Source organism: Cervus elaphus, chromosome 19, assembly GCF_910594005.1.
Source record: "Cervus elaphus chromosome 19, mCerEla1.1, whole genome shotgun sequence".
NCBI classification, from domain to species: domain Eukaryota; kingdom Metazoa; phylum Chordata; class Mammalia; order Artiodactyla; family Cervidae; genus Cervus; species Cervus elaphus.
In genome coordinates, this window is record NC_057833.1 from 78,188,930 (window position 1) to 78,200,070 (window position 11,141).

Below are 11,141 nucleotides of genomic sequence, written 5' to 3' on the forward strand. Positions count from 1 at the left end.
GGCCCCGCCCCCTCGCCTGGGTCTGGGGCCCCGCGAGACGGCGGACGGGTGGGGGCGCCGAGAGCGGGGGCGGGGCGCAGTGGTCGAGTGACGGCCGGCCTCACCTATTCGGGGTGCGGGCCGCGGAGCGGTGGACCCCGCAGCCAATGGGCGGGGGCTAGGGCGGGGGGCGGCCCGGCCGGAGGGGAGGGGGAGCCCGGGGCCGGGGGACGCGGGGGGAGGAGGGGGCGGGCTCCCAATCCGGTTCCATCCGGTTCTCCCACCACCCCCGCCGCGGGTCCCAGCAGCTCGGGCGGCGGGAGGAGCGGCAGCGGTCAGGCTACTCAGCTTCGCGAAGGCTCTCGGCGCGCCGCGGCCCTCAGGCACCCGGCTCTCGCCCGCCCCGCCGCCACGATGCCCAAGAGGAAGGTGAGCAGTGGCCGCGTCCCGCACACGCCCACTCCGCTGCGCGGCCGTCCCCAGAGCCCCGCGAGGCCCAGGCCCGCCGCTTCCTCTGCAGCGCTGGGCCGGGGAGGCGGCCGGACTTGCGGCGGGCGGGAGGGCTGGCGCACGGCGGCCTCGGTGCTGCGTTCTAGAACGTTCGGCAGCCCGAGGAGCCGGATGCGAGATTCGAACACGGCGGCGGGAAGCCGCTGACGTCACGCGGACGGGCATTGTTCTTGCGCGCGGACGAGCCCGGGGCGCGCGGGCACTTTTGTTCACGGGCTGTGCCCACTCGCCCTCTCCTTTCTCCCGCAGGTCAGCTCCGCCGAGGGGGCGGCGAAGGAGGAGGTAAGACCCCGCTCCGCTCCCGGGGGTGGGCTAGGTTTCCTCCGCACCGTGCATTCCTTGCTCATTTTTCTTTTTTCTCCCAAAGCCCAAGAGGAGATCGGCGAGGTTGTCAGCAGTAAGTAAAGCGAGCCCCCTAACCTTTCTTTTCCGCGGGTTCGAACCTAGGGAAGAAGCTCAGTGTTACCTTTGTTTTTCAGAAACCGGCTCCTGCAAAAGTGGAAACGAAGCCAAAAAAGGCGGCGGGAAAGGTAGGTTTCAGACTCAGCCTTTAGAGATCATGGTGTCTTTGAATTGTTGGAGGTCTCTAACGGTCACTGCTGGCCCCGCAGGTCTTAACTTTGAGACTCGGCAAATCAACCACAGTTTAGTGTCACAGTCTCCTGAAAAGTTGTCGGAGGGTTATTTTATTTACCACGAGTTTTATGTTATAATAATTTCAGTAAACAGTGCCTTTTGTCAGTTCAGTGGCTCACTGGCGTCCGATTCTGCGACCCCATGGACTGCAGCATGCCAGACTTCCATGTCCGTCACCAACTGCCTTTTTTAGTATGAGTAAAATTCAGTGAATGTGGTCGTCATCCTGGCTTACGGGAATATAATATCACATTAGTGCTGCTCCAGAATTTGGGAAATTTAAGACGACTGAAAATACTGAAGAATAACTTTCACTCACCACGGAAATCCATTCTTTGTGTTGTGTATGTTATAGTTAATGGTTCCCTGTTGGTGGTTTTCTGTTGCATGCTTGGCCTTCCTTTTCTGAGTATCAGAAAAGCTAGGACTGAGGCCAGGAGATGGGGACTGTGTAAGTTTTTGCCTGTGAGGTTCGCAAGGCAAGGTAAGGGGTCATACCTTACGTGCAGGGGGAGATAAAAAATTATGTTCTCTGAGAACATTCCTCTTCTAAGATTATTTTGTATAGTTTATGTGAAAGTTCTCTAAATTATTTTATCCTGACATTCTTTCAGATGATCGTAAATAGTGTTGCTCTGGAATAGATTCCTGATTGCTTTATTCACATGGCGAGTGTTTGGGTAGTTGGAGATTTGTATTTTGAAAACCTAAGTTGGAACAGCAAAATATGTGTACATCATTTGTGACTCTTTGGATCTAGCATTGATACCACCCTCTAAAGCTCTTATTTGTTCTACAGGGGAAATTCATGGTGTGATTAACTTCTGTTAACTCAAAACTTAGGTCAAAGTTTGCTTTTAGAAGCCTCCTCTCCCCTCAATCTTCATTGTCATCTCCCCTTTCCTAAGAGTATAGGTGAAAGCTAAATACTGAATAATACCGAAAAATTTTCCCATGTCTTTATTTAAACATTCTACAGAGCTGAGTATAAAAATTTCAGAGTTTTTCCAATAGAAAGTTCTGTTTTGTGATCTTTTTAAAGTGGATTTAAAGAAGGTATAGGTGTAGTAGGCCCACTTGGAATTTCTCAGACCTGAAAATGAAGAATTCCATACGAAAACTCAGTAAAGAGAAACTTCATGAATGCAGGGAAAATAGTGTATCTTGTTGGAAAATATCTGCATGTAAAGTATGCTATTACTACTCGTCTTTTATTATTTATTATTTCAATAAACCAATTGGCTAAAATGCTATGCCTGTTTTCTCTTACATCTTTTTTATTCACCTGTCTCTGTTTTGATCTGTCCTAAAAGTTTGGGTTTTGTTTTGTTTTTTTAATGAAAACAGTTCAGGGATTTCCCCGGTGGTGAATTTGGTATGACTCTTGAGTTCTCAATGCAGGGGACCCAAGATGGATCCCTGGTCAGGGAAGTGAAATTCCACACGATGCAGTGCGGCCAAAAGGAAAAAAGTCAAATTTTACTTTCAGTTGTGTTTGGGGCCATTGGATTTAATTAACATTTTTCTTCCCTTTCAGAGGCCAACAGGTAAGTTTTTATGTATTCCTTGAGAAACAAACCTGCCTGCTCAGTTTGCTAAAGGAAAAGTGATGGCAAAAGAGAGTTTTTTTTTCTCTTTAATTTTAATAAAGTAGTATTGTCTTCGTAATTGATCCACTTTAAAGACTTAAACAGAAAGTAAAGTTTTGGTATATTGATTACCATGCTAAAGACATGTAGACTTATTTTGTTTCATCTGGTTTTCCAGCTGTTAGTAGTTAAAACTGATATTTCAGTCTAGGTTGTTAATCCATTTAAGGTTTTATATTTTTATGTTTCTCTGACCGGTTATGATTTTAATGAGAAATTTAAAGCAATCAGATTGTTAAACAATTATTTTTAAATGCAGAAAGTATTGTGATACTTCATGGTGTGTCTGTATGTAGCAGTGTTGCCCCAAATATGCTTTTAGATAATCTATTGTTTATTCTAAAGATACTCAGTTGCTAGTGGTTGACTTGCTGTCATGTATGGAATGCCACTATTGGCACAGAATCCATTCCACTGATCCCCCGCCCCCTTAGCATTAAAGTTGTCAGGTCTTTTGTATCTTTGTGGCTGTTTAATGCAAGTATTGGTCAGTATTATGCAACTCACTGGTGACTTTACTTAATTTGGTTGTTAACTACGTTCTCTACTTAACAGGAAATAAATATTTGTTAGATTTCTCTTTCCCCATTGGTGGATGGTATCCAGAAATACTGTTGTATATTATTTTAAACTGACATAACCTTTGAAGGTCTTTTATCATCATATACCTGTGCGTTTTCAGATACTTCATACACCTAAATGAAATGATAAACTCAAAGTTGATCTTTTTAGCTGTTGATATATATCAAGGGACTAACTGTAGCAGGATAGTCAATCTGACCTTACAATATGGTGCTTTTCTCAGGTGAATCCTCGGGACAGTGGTTATTTGACAATTTGATTGTTGTTCCCACTTAAAAGTTTGGGGGTGGGTAGGGTTACAGGGGCAGGGAGAGAGCCCTCCAACCATTCCTCAGTTCCTCTGTTCTCTCCTGTGGAACTTCAGAGAATAGTGGAGAAGGGGAGTTGCTGAAGCTTTAGATGTAATTGTCTTGAGTCTGGTGAGGCTTGGTATGCAGGTGCTGTTAGGACCTCAGCATGTTATGTGGTCCTGTTTCTTGGGGGCTGACCTTGAAGTGTGTCCTGTAACTCAGACTGACAAGCAGCAGCACTAACATTGCAGCTATGGTGGGGACAATTTCCAGCAAGTCAGAAAATGTCGGCAAGTGCAGAGTTGATACTTAAATATACTCTTACTCTTATCACAGGATAAATCTTCAGACAAAAAAGTGCAAACAAAAGGGAAAAGAGGAGCAAAGGGAAAACAGGCGGAAGTGGCCAACCAAGAGACTAAAGAAGACTTGCCTGCAGAAAATGGAGAGACTAAAAACGAGGAGGTCAGGAGTGTGTGATTAATTTTGACTCTGAACAGTGGATAATGCAGCAGATAAAACAGTCTTTATAATATTGAACAAAGTTTGTATTCTGCTCCAAGTGGGCAGAATATTTTTTATGAATTTAGATCATATTTTAAATTTTACCTGTAAATGGGTTTTTTTTTTTTACTGTAAATAAGAAATCGTACACTAAGGTTTCATTTACTAAATGATATTTCTTTATATAACATAGGGATTTTGTTTAAACATTCTAGTCTCTTTTTTATCCAAATTGCCGTGTATAGATCTGTTAATAATCTTGTTAGTTTTTTTATATAAATTTATTTTTTAATTGAAGGATAATTGCTTTACAGAATTTTGTTTTCTGTCAAACCTCAACATGAATCAACCATAGATATACATACATCCCCTTTGTTAGTTTCTAATATTCTGGATGTTCGTTTTAAAAATTTTTTAATCCATTCCCTTATTTTTCACATTTTTCTCCTTTTTACATAATGAAGTCTTACTTTAAAGTAGCCACTTGTCTAGATTTAGGTAGTAACTTCGATCAATTAAAAGGGTTGATGTCCTCAATCTATGCTTTTAAGCTCTGAAAAAAAGATTTTACCTATAAAAATAAGTGGGTTTCAAGGTTGTGGTAAATAACTAATACATTTATAAGGGGAGAATGTCACCTTCTAATCCCTTTTATCAAACTATAGTTGATTCTCATTATCTGTGATGGTTGTATTCTATAAGGTTGCTCCAAGTACTGGATAGTTGCATGTAGTGGAAATACAGGGTTAGATTCTCAAAATACACTCATTGCAACATTTCCATCAACAGATCAAACCATAACCTTAAGTGTGTGTGTGCTTAGTCACTTCAGTCATGTCCATCTCTTTGCGACCCCATGGACTGTACCCTCCCAGGCTCCTCTGTCCATGGGATTCTCCAGGCAAGAATACTGGAGTGGGTTGCCATGTCCTTCTCCAGGGGATCTTCCTGACCCGGGATCAAACCTGAGTCTCCTGCATCTTCTGCCTTGCCAGGTGGCTTCTTTACCATTGAGCCACCAGGGAAGCCCCCAGCCTTATTTGTATTCCTGCTTAATACGTGTTTTTGAGAAGTCATACAGAACGCAGGGCCAAGAGAAGCAGCACTGTAACTTGTGCTTCAGTGAAGCTGTCCGTTGTCGGTTTTCTCCACATAGCACACCACAACCTTGTTGCACATGGTCTTGGATAACACTAGACTTGTCTGGTCAACATTTTCTCCACCATGAGGACAAAAAAAAATGATACATGTGGCACTAAATAGACTGTGAAATAGATGCTTGCTTACAGTGTTAGAGCTGAAACAAGAAGGGTTAGCTAAGACTGCTTGTCAGGTGACTCATGGTTTTTACTGCTGTGTATTTGCACAAGACCATGGAAATGCCATCAGTATTGATTTGGGCTTACAAATAACTTTTATTGAGTTGGTGAATTCACCGGTACAGAATCTACAAATATTGAGGATTGAATGTATTTTTAAGACTTAACAGTAGAGTGAGGAAAGCTTACATTATAATAAATGCTAAATATTGGTGACTTCATAGCAATGACGCAGGAGTCAAATGTTTGATCACTTTTTTTCATTTGATTGCAGAGCCCAGCCTCTGATGAAGCAGAAGAGAAAGAAGCCAAGTCTGATTAATAACCACACACTCAGTCCTGTCAGTGGTCCCTGTTTCCCTTCTTGTACAATCCAGAGGAATATTTTTATCAACTATTTTGTAAATGCAAGTTTTTTAGTAGCTCTAGAAACATTTTTAAAAAGGAGGGAATCCCACCTCATCCCATTTTTTAAGTGTAAATGCTTTTTTTTAAGAGGTGAAATCATTTGCTGGTTGTTTATTTTTTGGTACAACCAGAAAATAGTGGGATATTGGATATGGGAGGCTTTGATTGTCTTGGGTGTCAGCTTAACATTCCATAGATGGGGGGTAGCTTTTATATCCTATAATACAAAAGCATACTAAATGGCAGTTTGGAGTCAGTTGTGCATTTAATGTCTTGAACACTTTAAATTACTTCTCTTCCCATTTTGTTTTGGTAGAATTATTTCCTACAGCAAACCACTTTTTGATCTTGGCTCTCCTGGTCAGAATTTTGTGCACTATACTATAACATCTTTGGTCGTGGTAGTCCAGTTTTCCTAGTAACTTGGTTAATGTGCTGTGAACGATTGACAGTTTGGGTATGTAGTGTATATGATATTAAATTGTGAATCAGTGGGACTTATGATGTAACAACATATCAATATTTGAAGATATTGGTACTTGATATCCTGTTAAGGAAAGTTGCTCCAAATTTTAAGCTGGAAAGTCACTGGAATAACTGTTAAGAATCACAACTACATGATATTTTAGATTTCTGGTACGTATGTGAAGAATTGTGTACAAATTGAAATATCTGTGTAGTGATCCTCAAAACAACCAATAAAATCTCAGTTATAAAAGAATTCCTTGAAATGCATGTATTAAGTTCTGGTTTAAATTTTATATATATATTTATTTTTGGCTCAGTGACTTAGAGGATCTTCATTCCCCCTCAGCAGTGAAAGCCTGAAATGTCCGGACCCTTGGACTTCAAGGGAGTTCCCTAGATTTTAAAGAATTGTCACATTTGTTCTTACAATCTTACTAAAATTTTGGAAGACTGAAATGCTTCCTTTTTTCTATAATACTTCTACAGTGTACCTTGCAGATATTTTTGTGACTAAATTGGCCTATTGGGAAATGAGCCACTTGTCCTCTGAAGCAAAATAAATACATGATTACTTTTCTTAAAAAGTAAGCTTTAAATACTGAGTAAGCTAGAACTATGTGTGTGTTTGCATATTTTCAAGACTTGTTTTCATGTGTATTGTCCTGTTTTCCTATCTAAATAGTCTTCAGAGATAATACTGGACACCTGTGCTGATTTGGTAACTGCAGAAGTGGGGCCAAAGATAGCACTTTGCAAGGGTCAGCACTGAAGAGGGAGAAGCCATGGAAGAGAGTTTAGAGCTCTCTACACTTGATGTTACGTCACATGTGGATTTGATGAGTAGGATGCAAGAGTGCTTTAGAAACGAGTCCTACAGGGCCATAGGACTCTGTGAAGGCCGTGTGCCATTTGAATGGCCCATAAGATCAGAGTTCACAGGAAGTGGCAAAATGTGGCATCTTAAAAAGTGAAACTACAGGAAAAAATGCAGAGGACGTTGATTTGGGTTGATCTGGTACCCAAAAGAGGGCTTTGACAACCCTTGGAGAATGGGAAGATTCTTGATCCTGACACCAATAAAACTGTTGGTTGTTCAGTCATGTCTGATTCTGGGACCCCATGGACTGTAGCCCGACAGGTTCCTCTGTCCATGGAGTGTTATAGGCAAAAATACTGGAGTGGATAAGCCATTCCCTTTTTCAGACAGTTTGTAAGTTTCGATAGAATAAGTCAGAGTGTGCATATGCAAATTTAAAGGAGCTGAAACATTTTGCTGTGTGAATGGCTACTTCATGCAGTTTTTGGGTACCAGAATTTCTAGCAGCTATTTTCTCACAGGTTAAGGGGTATCTAAAAAACCAATGGGAAAATAGTTTCAACCCTGTAATCCATCTGGCAATGTTTATTGTACTACCCAACCATCCCACCCCTAAGAATGTGATACATGTTTACAGTCACAAGTATTTTCTTATTCTGAACTCATTGCTATAATTGTATGTTTAAAGAGACATTAATTTTCTAAAAAATAGTATGATAGTTAAGGTTTTTTGACTTATAGGTTGATACCTAAAAGAAATTGACTTTCCTGTAGAAAATTGGAATGAAGTACTTCTAAATCCTTGGCCTTTAAGCATTGCCCTTTTATAATTTTTTTTAAAATGATATCTCTTTAAGTGGGTGTTCCCCTCAGCTGTCAAAACTATTACTTTAAAAAAACTGTGTCTTAGGTATGTATACCTATGGCTGATTCATGTTGATGTTTGACAGAAACCAATTCTGTAAAGCAACTGTCCTTCAATTAAAAAATAGATTAGGAAAAAGAAGACCACTTTGAGGCATCTTTTCTGGGATCGGTACTTGGGAAAAGTTTCATCTCCTAACACTGAACAACTAGTTCTGAACAACGAGAACCGAGTGATAGGAATGCTTGAGTGGACATAGTTCAGCAGTCCTAGAAGGACAAGGAAGAGAACTGTTTACTAATAATGATGACAAATGGAACCAGGGCTTCCCTGGTGGCTCAGCTAGTAAAGAATCCACCTGCAGTGTGGGAGACCTGGGTTCGATCCCTGGGTTGGGAAGATCCCAACTGGGGAAGGGAATGGCTACCCACTCCAGTATCGGCCTGGAGAATTCCATGGACTGTATAGTCCATGGGGTCACAGACAGTCGGACACGACTGAGTGACTGACTTCACTGACAAATCTTAGCCTCATTTGTTAGCTAGGGAAGTCAGCAAGAGCTCTGTATTTGGGCTTGTCTGAGGTTGGATTTGACCTTCAAATGAGTCCAATTAGAGGATTTAAAGCACGAAGCCTGGTGCGTGATGCAGAGATGCATGATAATCACAAGAGGCCCCAGAAAAGAGTTGTAGGGGCGTTGGGAAACATGCAAAAGCCTGTGAGGTTGGGGACAGGAATTATGGGATTTGGCAGGTGCAGGGAGGAGAAATATGTATGTATGTGCGTCTAGTTTGAGTACAGGGGCAATCCATGCTCACTGGGGGGAAAATCGCAGGAAACAGACAAGCTAAAAACACCTGAAATTATAATTCACTCTCTAGGCAACTATTTAAAGATGTGTTTTTCTCAGATCCTTTTCTGTGCCTATATGAATTTACAAAATTGGTGTCATACATTCTGGTTTTTTTCTTTTTTCGGTTGTGCTAGGTCTTCATTGCTGCGAGCAGGGATTTCTCTAGTTACAGAGAGCAAGGGATACTCTAGCTGTGGCGCTTTGGCTTTTCATTATGGTGGCTTCTCTTGTTTAGGAGCACAGGCTCTAGGGGCATGGGCTTGGTAGTTGTGGCTCACCTCCTTAGTTGCTCTGAGGCCTGTGGGACCTTCCCGGACCGAATATCAAACTGCTCTCCCGTGCATTGGCCAAGTGATTCTTATCCACAGTACTACCAGGGAAGTCCTTTTTTCCATTTTTATTTTTTGCTTTTGGCTGAGCCACATGGCTTACAGATCTTATTTCCCCAACCAGGAATGGAACCTGGGCCCTGGCAGTGAAAACAGAGAGCCCTGACCACTGGGCCACCAGGGAATTCCCTCTGCATCCAGTTTTGTAGTCTCTCCCATACTGTGAACTTTTCCCCTCGGTTAATGAGTATTCTTCCATAGCATTTGTAAGCACTGCGTAGTATTTTATTTCAAGAACGTAATTTGTCAGACGTTTAGACATTTTCCCCATTAAAACAAGCATTGTGAAACTGAAATATGGGTGAGTTCTATTAACCTCTACAGATAAATTCTAAGTATGTATCTGCCTATTACAATCCAGAGTTGTTCCATCACTTAATTGCAAGGCAGCTGAGAGTTTCAAAACATTAACCTTAAATAGGTAATAAAGAATCTTAAATAGATGATGGGAAGCAGCTCAGAAAGTAACAAATTGGTTTTCAGATCATAAATGTTTAGGATTACATTAAAAAACTGAAAAATACAAATCATTTAATCCTGGAAGCTAAAAATAATTGTTTTCAACATTTTGAATTTTCTTCATATATGTTTGGGGTTTTCTTTTAAAATTTTTTTAATTTATTTTTGGCTATACTGGGTCTTTGTTGCTGCTCGGGCTTTTCTCTAGCTGTGGTGAGCAGGGGCTACTCTGGTGCTCAGGCCTCTCATTGTGGTGACTTCTCTTGTTGTGGAGCACAGGCTCTAGGGTGCCTGGGCTTCAGTAGGTGCAGCTCCCAGGCTGCAAAACGCAGGCTCAGTAGTTGTGGCCTGTGGGCTTAGTTGCTCCGAGGCACACGGAAATTCTCAGATCAGGACTGAACCCGTATCTCTTGAATTGGCAGGCAGATTCTTTGCCACCGAGCCACCAGGGAAGCTCTGGGTTTTTCTTTATTTGTAAAATGTTTTAATATTGGCTTAATAGTTCCCTGTATGGCTGTGCCATAATTTGGCCACTACAGTTTTTTTAATTAGGGATGATTTTACTCACACTCAGAAGAAGTACAGTATACTAAACCCCTGTGTTCCAGTCAACCAGTCCCCAAAGCCATACAACCATGACCAGTCTAGTCCATCCTTATTATTGTGAAGCAAATAAAGATGGATATTTTAAAAATACCTATAAATAGGAAACAAAGTGAACAGAATGTACAGGAAGCAGATATTTACATAGGCGGTAAAAATTGTTCATTTATCTTTGAAGTTTTACATGTTTGGTCAGGGTTTCATGCAGATTCAATTTAACAAGAAGCTGATATTTAAAAAAGAAAAAAAAAAATCTGGTGTGGTTAGTCCCACCTGTAACATCATCAGATGCTGATTCCACTTTGATTTTTTTTTTTTTTTTAAGTAAGAAGGTGTTTGGAAATTTTTGGAGGGCGTAGAAATGGAACATGATTGGTAAGAAAGTTGCTAGGGAGAAGGGAAACCACAGTGCCGAAAGTTGCTAGGGAGAAGGGAAACCACAGTGCCGGGGTCCAAGAGATAGTCTGGACAACATGGTTCAAACGCAGGTCTGAGTCAAGGGTGGTTATAGCAGCTTCACTACCTTGGTTGCAGAAGCCTGTGACCCCAACAGGGAAGGGGAGAAGGACTGGTAATAGGACTTAACTGGAGTGATATTAATGCCTTTTTCAGAAGGTCCAAGGAGTTAAAGCAGTGCTGGCACAGAGCACGCAATAAAATGCTTGTTTAGTCAGTCGCGAAGTCGTGTCCTACTCCTTCCCACCCCATGGACTGTTTCCCACCAGGTTCCTCTGTCCATGGGATTTTTCGGGCAAAAATACTGGAGTGAGTTGCCATTTCCTTCTCTAGGGTGTCTTCCTGACCCAGGGA

General features: G+C 41.7%; 1 protein-coding gene across 3 annotated transcripts; it reads left to right on the plus strand.

Moving 5' to 3' along the window:
- On the plus strand, window positions 1–6,608 carry LOC122675656 (non-histone chromosomal protein HMG-14). Of its 3 annotated transcripts, none has more exons than XM_043874641.1 (7): window positions 1–113; window positions 285–408; window positions 739–771; window positions 857–886; window positions 969–1,019; window positions 3,983–4,111; window positions 5,744–6,608. In XM_043874641.1, exons 2-7 carry the CDS (start codon window positions 394–396, stop codon window positions 5,789–5,791), a joined length of 306 nt encoding a protein of 101 aa, XP_043730576.1. In that variant the 5' UTR covers window positions 1–113; window positions 285–393; the 3' UTR covers window positions 5,792–6,608. The 3 variants fall into 3 exon arrangements, with proteins under 3 accessions (XP_043730576.1, XP_043730578.1, XP_043730577.1); XM_043874643.1 differs by having other exon boundaries at window positions 34–48; window positions 288–408; XM_043874642.1 differs by having other exon boundaries at window positions 93–113; window positions 288–408.
- The last annotated feature ends 4,533 nt before the right edge of the window (window positions 6,609–11,141 follow it).